Source organism: Rhipicephalus microplus, chromosome 4 (assembly GCF_043290135.1).
Source record: "Rhipicephalus microplus isolate Deutch F79 chromosome 4, USDA_Rmic, whole genome shotgun sequence".
Classification (NCBI taxonomy): Eukaryota; Metazoa; Arthropoda; class Arachnida; order Ixodida; family Ixodidae; genus Rhipicephalus; species Rhipicephalus microplus.
The window spans coordinates 62318091-62330132 of record NC_134703.1 but is presented as its reverse complement, the minus strand read 5'-3'; the positions used below and the strand labels follow the sequence as shown (position 1 = coordinate 62330132).

At 43.4% G+C, this 12042-nt stretch overlaps 1 protein-coding gene across 1 annotated transcript; it reads left to right on the top strand.

Moving 5' to 3' along the window:
- The first annotated feature begins 953 nt into the window (after window positions 1-953).
- On the top strand, window positions 954-10989 carry LOC119172696 (leucine-rich repeat-containing protein 58). The gene is made up of 2 exons (XM_037423846.2): window positions 954-1494; window positions 8984-10989. The coding sequence occupies exons 1-2, from the start codon at window positions 1022-1024 to the stop codon at window positions 9594-9596; spliced, it is 1086 nt and encodes a 361-aa protein (XP_037279743.2). The 5' UTR covers window positions 954-1021; the 3' UTR covers window positions 9597-10989.
- The last annotated feature ends 1053 nt before the right edge of the window (window positions 10990-12042 follow it).

The following is a 12042-nucleotide window of genomic DNA, read 5'->3' as shown; positions in this document are numbered from 1 at the left end:
TAAACTTTAATAATGCCACAGAATCACGTGCAATATCGGATCCATCACGCGTTACAAGAATGGTGACGCACTTGCATACGTAGTATGCAGCTTTTGCCTGTTTAGTAGCATCATACACGTGAATATATAGCTTCTCTGGCAACTTTTACTTCAATGCGATCGCGCGATAGTGCAGCCCATGGTAAAGTACTTGTGTAATGCATATCTGTGGCCTGATTTGGAAACCACGGAATGAAAAAACTGCTGCTTTGTATTCGCAACGCTAAAACCTCTGCTTGCAACACGCACCAGGCAAGCCACGCTCATGTAATTGCGTGCTTGGAGTATAATTCGAAACGCGCTTTCATTAAGCCAGTTTGAGTTAAATGATGCACTGCAGGGTAAGGAAAAATTTAAAAGTCGCACTTGTCGAGCCAGGTGTGTGGAGGTGGCATCAACACCCTCCCTGTCTAATTGTATTGGTTTTACAACTAAGCATATACAAATGCAAGCACGAACATGCATAAAATGTAGCTGAAACTGCCATTCCCAGATGAAAAATTTTGGCTTCCGCTCGCTCAACTGCTGTTCCGGACGTTTTGGTACACGTGATGCAACGTCGACGATCACGATCAAGATAAAAAGAATAGAAGAGAGAAGGGTGAGGGAGACGGTTTATGGTGTACGTGTACAATTTGCAAGCCAAAATTCGTTTCCGTAAGCGTTGGACCTGTTTGGGCGCATGTGCTGTCTGAGCGGAAGTTGAAGATTTTTTTCACGTTGCCACTCGAACGATCCTGGAAATATCAAATAAAATGTCGGTGATGAAAAGCTACAATATGCGCACGTGTTTTGTTCTGACACGAGACTGGACTTTTAAAACGCGCGCTTAAGGAAAGAGAGGAGAGCCCTCATGACAACTGACGTAATCTTCACGTCATCAAACGTCACTTCACTCACAGCCAATCTCCACGGCTTCACACCGCGGACAGTGCGCCGCCCGCCGTCCGCGCCGTCACATACCCGTCAACCGTACGAGGAAATGGACGTCGACTGGGGCGTCGACGAATTGCCAACACCGGTGGTGGACCTATCTGGTCAGGAACTGAACGCGGAGAGCCTGGAATCGCGGCTCTCAGATGCATCTTCATCTCAAGAAGACGACGGCCAGGCGCCCCGGTCGCTGCTTCTTGAGCGCAACAGGCTGGACAGGCTGCCATCGGCAGCCCTGGCGCCCCTGGGACTGCGGTTGCACACGCTTGACGTGAGCAATAACGGATTGACCAGTTTGGGCGAACAGCTACCGTGCCCTTCTCTGCGCGTATTGTTGGCGCGAGGCAATCGTCTCAACGAGCTGCCCAAGCAGTTGCCGTCGCTACTACAGGTGCTCAACTTGTCGGGCAACCAGTTCACCACACTGCCCGATCAGCTGACGCAGCTTGCCGAACTTCGCCACCTCTACATGGGTGGCAACTTGCTGACCCAGCTACCGGACTGCGTCGGAAACATGCTCAGGTAACAGCCACTGTCAGCCGTCAGCTGTCATTGTAATACATACTAGCAATTCAATGACGCAAGTTGTTGGTAAGTAAGTGAGGATGGCGCCCTCTCGACTCGGAAGCCGACTTTTTCGCGATATGACAGCAGCTGCACGTGTTTGCCTTGGCAGACTGCGTGCGCAGTAGCTTTGATTGATTGGCTTTTGCTATCTGCTCTGGAAAGCGAGCGCGCAGCGTGACTCTAGCGAGATATATACGCAAATACTGAGACTACATTCTTTATAAGTCATTTAACTAACGAGGCTTCTGCAGTGTGACCATGCGTGTGTTGAATATTCAATCCATCTTTTCATCTGAGGGTCCCCACAAACCGCAGCGTAAAGCAGCATTTTGTTCGCACATGCTACCTTTCTCACTCATCATTTCATCATCTCAGACCTGTGGCAACAGTTGTTTGCAAAGTTGGCCTGCAATGTGCTGGCCGCAGGAGGGTTTTTTTTTTTTTTTTTTCATCTCTGATGAAACGATGCTCATGTTCTCCTGTGAAGAGCCAAACATGTTAACCAGCATCGGATATGTGTGAGTGCAGTGTCTTTTAAATGCGCGCTGCATCAATTATTTTCACAGGAAATAAGTGTTTAGTAGACATTTAGTGTTCAGAATGCATTCGTTTAATGGTCTTGCTGTACCAGCATAGTCTACGCACCATACCTAACAACTGTCAGCATAGTCTATGCACCATTCCTAACAACTGCAGCCGGTCTGAGAACTGGCTAACCTCCCAGTCCTTCCTATTTCAATCCTCCTCCTCTTAACAACTGCAGGGGCTAACTTGATAAAAGTAATAGCTAGCCTCTTCTGTACATATGGGCTGAAGGTTACTTTTAAATCGCAAATTCAGCTCTCTAGACATCACTGCATGCGAGATGCAAACATTATACAAGCACATTCAACTTGGTGCTTGGGAGAACTGAACCTTGTAATATCCTTGTTCATTTTGAAAGCGATTCTTGTGGGGTTTTTTTCTTGTATGTGGGTTCACGTGTTTATGTGAAAACCAAAAGATGGTGCCATAGATTGTGCACTAGTGCATATCGTGCTTGCTTTAGCTTCTAGCAGTTTGAGAGACATTTCTGGAGTGGATAAAAATGTGGTTTAGTTTAGTGCAAATTGTTTTAAGCACCGTGTCATTTGCCTTTTTTGCGAGCTACCTGCATCGCAGTGTTCACCAATGGATGTGTCAAATTCTCAAGCAGAGGAGTGAGGAAATGTCTCCTACAAAGTGTTTTGGGGAGTAAAATTATTCCTGAGTGCATTTTTTTTTTGCTATGCTTGATTAGTGCATTTGCTACAGATTATAGAACACAAGAAATTATCAAAATTCTTTGATGTTCAGCTATTTAGATATTTAAAGTGAATGAAATTAATGTAAGACACATCACTCTCATACATACTAACCTGTAAGGTATAATGTAGACAAAACATTTGTAGGCTTCTTGACATGCAAGTTTCACATAAGCTGTAAATTCAGGTCACCTTTGACCTTTTGAAATGCAGTTGACTGAGCTGTGATATTGCATTTTATGTAGAGCTACAGCTTGCTAAATCTTTTTTGTTCCTGTGGTTTCTTTTTATGTATATTTTCAGCAGTCATGTAAAAAACTTAAGGCTAGTAATGGAGAATTTCACTTCTAATAGTAGAATTGGGTCTTTTCGATTCAGGCCCATAGCCAGGCACTTTTTTTTTTTTTTGAGTAGGGGGGCAGGGGACATCTGTTCATGGCCTTGAAAAACACTATATTATTAGTCCTCTGTGAAACACTCCCTCCCGTCGAATGTCCGTGGAAGGCTCTTGGGGCATGCCGCCTGGCTACAGGCCTGGTTCAATTATGTTGATTCCTCCTCTGAAACTATTCAGCAATTTTTAGGAGCCTTTCTTTTACATTTTATGTGTACTTGAATTTTGTAAATTATACTCCCTATATATAAAACTTCCCTCTAAGGCACACTTTGCATTCGAAGCCTGTGGCCTCGCAAGGCCTCACTTGAAACATGTGGTTGAATTGTCCCTTGGTATGGTGTTTTGCATTGCCCTTTGTACAGCTACTGTTTGCCTTGTTTGTGTATTTGCAAAATTTATATTTGCCCTGTTTTGTATAGCTACTTTAAATGAGTGTTGGCTAACTTGCAACAGGATTTATTTATTTATTTATTTATCATAGTACCCACAGCGCCCAAGGGCATTAAAGGGGGGGGGGGGGGAGAATACAAAATTTTAACACTGAATACAGATACACTTCTACAACACAATAATAACGCAATTCATTGTCAACTATATGTAGGGGCACGTGGGAGTAGACAATACAAAGCAGCTTCACAATACAAGGAAGTACTATTGCTCTATTGAATTTTAAATGCAGAGCATTTCTTAGTCGCACGATGTCGCGCATCGACGTCGGCAGTGGCGCTGTCCACACCACCACTCCGCATGCATTACTATCCTCCTTTCCTCTCTCCAACAGATGACCTCACTCTCCCCACTTCTCTCCTACCACCTGCTTCGTCCAAGCGGAGTCTTCTGTCTCGCATTGCCTGTTATGAGCGATTGGCATGTTACAGTAGGAAACGTTAGTACATCACTTCGTGCTTTGCGTTTCCCCAGGTTTCTCTCTTGCGCAATGCCGTGATGAGCGCCAGCGTCAACATTGCCGCCAGTGAAAACGTTGGCGTCCTCTGCTTCACATCTCTACGTAGTTCTTTTTAGTGGGAGATGGTGCAATTTTTTTTAAAACTAAATGCCTTCATGGATAGCGCAAACCAAGCGTAACTGGACCGAGCACAGGTATACTGGTTTAACTCTTAGAACTCTGTCACAGCTAGCAGATATACCTTGCAAACTTGCAAGCTGCGGTTTTCAAATAAGGATGTACTGCAATATAATCAGAACTTTAATTAGGAATTTCTTTAATTAGCCATATGTGCGATTTTGACATCTCGTGGAAATGCACAAGTCACTACCTTGGAGTATTGTGGGTGATCGAGTATGAATATGTTGTAAGCCATAGTCTACTTCTTGAAGTGGGAAAAAAAAAGTGGTCCCGTTAGGATTAAACAAACACTCTGTGTATTGATAAAACAAAGTTGTTGATTCAAATAAGCAATTCATAAAACTTTTTCTTCACTTTTGTCAGAAATGAATGCTGTAGTAGATGCATAGCTGGGCAGGTCGATACACTCATGATATGGTGGTGGTACTTTTACTCCCTCCTGCTTTCTCCTTCCTCTTGAGATGTTTACATTTTATGTGTATATAGGCACACATTCATGGACACACGTGAAGAGAAATCGAATCCCTCTCGCTACTTGAAAAAAAAAAGAATGACCAAAACAAAATTCTTGAGCCCCTGCTAACTGGCTTCCACTGTTCAGTAAGGAATTGCTCCAGTCGTCCACAGCTTTCACTCCACGTGTCCTCCGATAAAAAGAAACACCAGCCTCCTCTCTACAAGAACTTACCTGACTGCTACGCCGTGCCTTGTTTAACCCACATATATGGCTAACTACTGCTGTGCACGTGATGTCCCCTGCGTCTCTGTTGAGAGTCAGGGTCATGGAAACTCGGCTGCGGCGTGAGGCAGTGGTCTCCCACAGCCCTGCCGAGGCTGTGGATCCTCTCCCGCTTCCGGTGCATTTCTCACGTTCTGTTGACACTATGAGGAGTGGAAGGCCTGATAACGAAAACGCCCTCTTTCGACTTGTGTGGGCTTGCGTGCCCCCTCGCACGTGCACAATCACATTGAAAGAAAAGCGCAGTTTTTTTTTTTTTTTTATGTGCACAGTTTGAACGAACATATAAGTGCCATCGCCAAGGGGGTGGTTCGGAGGCTCGAGGTTCAGCACCTCCCTCTTCATCGTAACTGTCACCAGTTTGTTGTATGTGCACGTATATAAGGACAAATATAGCAACATGCACAAACAAACTTAGAGGTGGTGGGGGGGAAGGCCAGGCCCCCTCAACAATTTTTTTTTTATTTTGTTTACACCCCTCATGTGTATCGATCATAGCATTACCGTTTTGCACATTTCGTGTTTCAAGTCTATTGTTAACAAAGAAGCAATAAAATGAGACGTTTTACAGACTAGGGTCCCATAGTCCGAAGACTGCAAGGGGATGCACTATGAAGAAAAGCACGTAATGAAACAAAAATGCCAGGGCAAATGGCAAGACATTGTAGTAGCAATAGAGCAGCTTTGTGCAATAAATGCCAACAGTTCATTAAAGGACAAACAAGTATAATTAAATTGAAATAATTTACTAATACATAGATTATTATATTGTCTTAGTTCTTAATAACGAAATGATGTTCAAAGGACAAGGGATGAAAGTGATTATACAGATTACTTGATTCTGCATGTGTTGTGCTGATGAAATATGAGTGATAGGCCAGGTAGTTAAGCTGTAATTGAAATGACTATGAATAAATGAGAAGTCTAGTCTAGCGAGAAGTCTAGTGAGAGGAGAGAAATTGGACCTAGCTTTAATAAGTTTGCGAATACTGTCTCTTCTTTATGTCCGGCAAACTTAAACCAAAACTGAGTTCCATCTAATTGTGCTCGGAGCAAAGAAACGGAATTGCAAGCACAGATAGTATTAGGCCCCTCTGTTAAAACACCGCGAGTTTTTAGAATATATTTGGGGGGGGGGGGGGGGTTGAACATCATAAACTGAGTTTTACACGAGTCTTCGTTAGAATGTAATGTTTACTGCAAATTACCGCAGTAATCAACGCTGGGCTGTTTCAATTTTCTAGCACACATTTATAACTCCAGTAGCCTAGACATAAGGCGTTTTCACAAACAATGTGCCAATGTTCAACCAGTGTTACGGCCTTCAGCAAATATGTGACACTGGAGACGTGCACAGGCTGGGGTAAAGCCTGGCTTACTTTTTTCAGGCCATGGCCAGGCTTGTGTTCAAGTCTGACTTTGGTTCGGAATACACTCCAGTATTCTGCTAGGAAGATTACCCAAGACCCACACTGGCTGGCTTTAAGTGGGTGCTTGCTGCTTGTTTGAAGACTCGTTATGCAGAACCGTTTAGCTTCAGAACAGAGAGGAAAGTGCCAGATAGCGAAGCAAGCACATCCGTGATATCGGATACGTACTGTCGAAATATATACAGTGTACAGAAGACACTGTTGCGCATAGATATGCTGCTGACTGTCGGGTGTTGAGTGACAAGAAGTTATTAGGTGGTCAGCACTTCGATTATAAAAAGAGGAATAGCAAGATTATTAAGAAGTTTTGGCTCCCCTGGTGGGGGCCTTCTTCACAATGAAAAAGAGTACATGAAGAAGGTATGTTTATAAAAGCTTCAAAATGTGATGCAAGAAGTGGGTGTAGAAATGACGGGTTTGTATCGGAATTCATTCCAAATGATGCCTTAAGATGCATTTCTCGCTTATCTTTTTTTTTTAAACTATGGGTTTATCCCAATCAACTAGATGGCTCAAGTTTTCTGCATGCTGTGGCAAGGCACACCCGTGTATTACATCACTTGCAATGTTATTCACCTGTGCGTCTTACTGTTCATTTAGAGCAATACTGTTGTCAGTGCATCCATCAAGAATTTGTCAGTAGCTTGGCAATCGGTCATTTTTAGATATTTAACGAGGAAATCTACAGCAAGCTATGCATATTCTGGTTTTCATAAATGCATTTTTATTCTCTGTTTCCATGTGCGTCATTCTACTTCATGGCTGGTGTGGTGCAAAATCAGCCCCATAAGTTGACACAATGGGAAGGGGGCATCTGCGATTATTCTTTGTCCCGTCTCTATGGGGAAACCTGCGCACATCTACGCTCGCTACAGATCTTGTGCGATGTCAATACTTTCTACAGAGCTACGTCGGTGCTGGATGTGCTTGCGATGTGCTTTGGTTGTGAGAGTGAGCATTTAGGTAGGCTTTGGAAGTTATTTAAATATATATTCTAAATGTTTGCTGTGTCCAACCATTCGTGTGGAGGGTCCTTGCATACAGGGAAAACCCACAAGAGGCTTGTTATAGCCTCAAAATTTGATGGCACCACCCTTATGAGATCACCACAGAATAATTCGGTTGTCAGTGAGGTACGATTAGATGTTTACTCAATTTTTAAACCCAGTAAGCGCAATTATCCCGAGTCACGTTCCTACATCCAAGGCTACTGAGTCTCAAAGGCTTCACAGTTTGACTCCTTCCTGTTGTGAACATGCACGCCGTGTTCGGAGGCAGCGTTATGATAATGCAGACTTGGCACGCAACACTTTGTCCGTACGTGTCGCATTTGATAACAGCATATCACCATATTAGAGCGCTCAAAGGTCTCTCACTGAGTGCTTTGACACAGTCATAAGAATGGAATTGAGTTTCATTTCAAGTTGTCCCAGTACATAAAAAACTTAAAATCACAAATTGCTGATTCAACTTGCGGAACTTAAAGTTTACATTTCGAACACTTTTGGGAATGGTTGCCACTATATGTACGTGTTTTCAACACTTCAACTGTTAAGGTAAGGGATAAGAGGTTAAGTATGATTTTGTCTCCACCTTTCTTGTGCCGCTCTTGCAGATTGTACTATCACTATGTGATATAGACGATGAACAGAATATTTTATAGGATAATTATTGTGATGCACGGGTAGAAAATGGAAAAATAATGGCATATGGCAGGTGTTTGGTTTTGTTTGAGAGTTAACATATGTGCCTTATATAATCTGAAGCATCGACTTCTGATACACTGAGCATATTTCTTCTATTGTTGCGTCTCTGAAAGATAATTTACTTGAACAAGTATGTAAAAGCAGTACGCCATTTGTGGTGAAGACGTTTGCATCAAGTTAATGTATATGTCTTGTGAGTGCCATGTACAGTACCTGCATTTACATAACATGACACACCTTCCCTGTGACACAATAGCTCCGACAGATGGACCACCTTCACTGGTTAGCGAGGAAGTATCCCCAAGAAAGGTGGAAGTATATTAAATTCTCAAAAGAAAGCTAGTTTTGTCCAGCCTTTCAAAAATGAGGTGGTTGAAAAACATTCCTCGTTGTTCGCTTCTAGTTGAGCAACAGAAATGCACAATTCACGTGAAAGACTGTGCTGTAATAGCCAAATTTTGATAAAAAGGAACACTCCGCGTGAATGATAAATTTACCGAGACAGTTTGATTATGAAAATTGGCATGTGCTGCAAAGGGCTGGAGGTGGATTCATCCTGTTTTTGCCTACCCTCGGCAGTGTCTGCCATCACTATAGTCTTGCAGGTGTCGACCATGCACTTCATGGCGATGCTTTGGAAATTGGGTGATATGACTGCTCCTCATCCCTAACTTTCCCCATCCACGCCTTTTTGTTTTACGAACTTTAATGTGTACGCATGCTGCAAATTGTCTGTAGGTCGATGTTGCAAGAGCATTTAACAAAAGGTTTATGTGTACATGTCTGCTGTTCGCATGCACAGCCTGGAGGCTCTCTACCTGGGTGGCAACCGACTTGAAGAACTGCCAGCGTCATTGGGTCGACTGTGGCGGCTGCATAGCCTGGGGCTGAATGGCAATCGTCTAGCCAGTGTGCCGGCCTCGCTAGCTGACTTGCGCAGTCTGTGCTCGCTGGCGCTGCATGACAACCGGCTGCGCACGCTGCCTCCTGGACTGGTGCAATTGGGCCAGCTTGTTGAGCTGAGTTTGCGCGGCAATCCACTGGTCGGCCGCTTCGTGCACGACCTTACGTACCGGGCACCTAGCCTGCGGGAGCTTGCTGCCCGCTGCGTGATCCGCGCAGGACTTCACAAGTCATACGAGGCGAGCGTCTACCTGCCAGCCAGTGTGCGCGAGTACCTGGCTTCGGCACAACACTGCGTCAATCCACGCTGTGGCGGCGTCTACTTCGACAGTCACGTGGAGCGCATCCAGTTTGTGGACTTCTGCGGCAAGTACCGACTGCCGTTGTTGCAATACCTGTGCTCTGCGCATTGCAGCTCGCAGCTGCAGGCCGACTCTCCTGCTTCTCCATCGTCGGTCCAAGATCCTGTAGAAGAGGACCCCGACCGCTTGCGACGTGTGCTGCTTGGCTAATGTTGTGGGCTTTAAGGATGTGTGGCACACTTTGGCGGCAGTTAACATCAAATGGACCATGTCGTGTCATGGATTTCCGTGCATGTGGAGTGTGCACATCATTGCCACACTGCAGACGTGATTATGTTCAGACATAAAGACACAGTACAGAAAGAACCTTGCAGCATCTTGAGGCAGAGCACACATTTTCTCCGACTTGTATTGCCATGAGATTTTTAGACGCCCTGGAGACAGGTGTCATGTGTCACAAAACGATTGCAAATTTCATTTGAAGTTTTAAGAATATGCCGGATGGTTCACAAAGAGGTAGTGTTTTATAACTACTTACACAGTTTACAAATGCTGACGACAAGAAAAAAACCTGCACTGCAGGTTTTAGGGTGACTTTGCTGATAAAGCTGCATATAGCTTGAAATAGGTCGCAGCGAAGTAAAACAAAATGCTTGATCAAGATAAGTAAGTGGCCTCTGTTCAATTCTTGAGCCACTGTGATCATGAGTATTAATTTCTGTCAATTTTTTGTCTTTCATAAATGACAGTCTGCATTACATTACTAAACATGCCCATTACTATAGATTATGGGCTGGATTTCATCAAGTTTGCTGTTTTCTGTTTACATGTACTTTAGTACACAATGGAAAAACGCGTCTCTGAAAGTTCAACCAAAGAGTTAATGTGTACAATATTGGCTCACATTTCTTTTGTGAGGCTTTAATTTCTTCGAGTACTGCTGCCATTCTGCAAACATTGGACTCTAGCTCCCCAACAAGGGCCTCTTGAAAGTATTGGCACACTTATAGACCTATATTAATTAATGCTATGCCTGACATCTGTACTTTCACCAAGATATGCATTGTTTGGACATAATTAAGATGTGTGCTAATTTTTTAATGTGCCTAATTTCAGACAAATAGACTTAATATGAGTATAGCATTAGTGGGTTGTCATATTTGAAGAGGTATATTTAAGATATCTAACAATAGACAGATGACACTAGTGCATATTTGGAAACTTACACAATACAAGCATTGTTGATAGCATATCAAGATTGCCCTTTCAGTTTATTGATGCTTACACTAATGTATTTCGTAATGGAAGAAATGACTTCGTTATTTGAAGGTGTTAATGAACCCACTGATATTATGACCGGTTAGCTAATTTTATTGAATATCACTGTTTTTAAAAAGAAGAAAAGTGCCGACTGAGAGGTGTCCTTGTATGAATTCGTATGCATGTAATCATTTCCCCTTCTCTGTAGAGGCAATTCTTGAAGGTTTACTTCACAAATATTGCTAGTCACAATGTTCTGTCTTATTAATCTGTTCGCAGTAAACAGTTAATTTAAAACTGATAAGGAAAGTGCTCAAAATAATTAAAATTCGAATAATGAAAATGTTTTTTTGTGCGGGTTTTACTGTGCTGTGTAACTGGTCATAACCAGGGGCACCTTTCTTGTAATCAGAACCTGTACAGGCCTGCCCAAGCCAGATGAATGTGATAGCTAAAACTGTACTGCCCGAGCATTCTACAGCACTCGAACATGACCAGTCGAATGTGCTATAACAAAAAGAATATTGCAGCTTTTCTAAGAAGGTGATGCATGAATAGCTAGTGACTGCAATACCTTAACAGCTACACAAAATAAGGGATGATATTATATCAGAAATATGTCTTGTCAAGCAGTTAAGTCCTAATATACAAACATAGTTCCATGTGCACTTGGGAAAATACCTGCACATCACTCAATGGCCACAAACACCATTTTTCACCACTGTGGCATGGTGAACAATGCGTCACATTAACTGATAATTGCTTCTTTGAGCTAGCACGACCTGTGACATTGGTCATGAGAAGATTCAGTGATGTCTGTGAAAACGGTGCGCACTATTCACCAGTCTTCAGGAACTGCTTGGGCAGATGGCGCACACCGCTTTTTATGGCATTTTCTGTGCAAAAGGGTCTGAACCTATCATCCAGTTAGGATCCTGACATTTCCAACACTAGTTAAAATTTGGCATGCATCCTTGCACAGCTTTCAACTAGCGCATGGTATGTGTATGTGTACACTGTCCATTATCATGAAAGGGAACACGCGAGCACATGGCCTGCACTCTGGTGCGACTGCCAGAAACCAACACAATCAACCGACAGATAAAGAAAGTGCGTCCGCTTTTCGCGTCATCTGTTGGCAAACAAGACGAGTCATTGCTGTAGCGTAAGCACTGCTAGTTGCACTCTCGCTCCGGTCTCACAACGGCGATGCCGCCAAAAACCGACGTGCTTTCTTTATCTGTCGGCAGATCGAGCTGTAGGCAGTTGCGCCAGAGCGCAGGCCACATGCTCACTTGTCCCCTACCATAAAAATGGCCACTGTACATGAAGTATGCGTCAGTCATTGTTTTATTTAACCTTTTCCCAAACATTTTCAGGCAATGAAAATTTCTTG

Coding starts and splice junctions, on each gene's coding strand:
- LOC119172696 (XM_037423846.2), top strand. CDS start 1,022: ATGGACGTCGACTGGGGCGTCGACGAATTGCCAACACCGGTGGTGGAC. Junction 1,495..8,983: donor TGCGTCGGAAACATGCTCAG/GTAACAGCCACT, acceptor TCGCATGCACAG/CCTGGAGGCTCTCTACCTGG.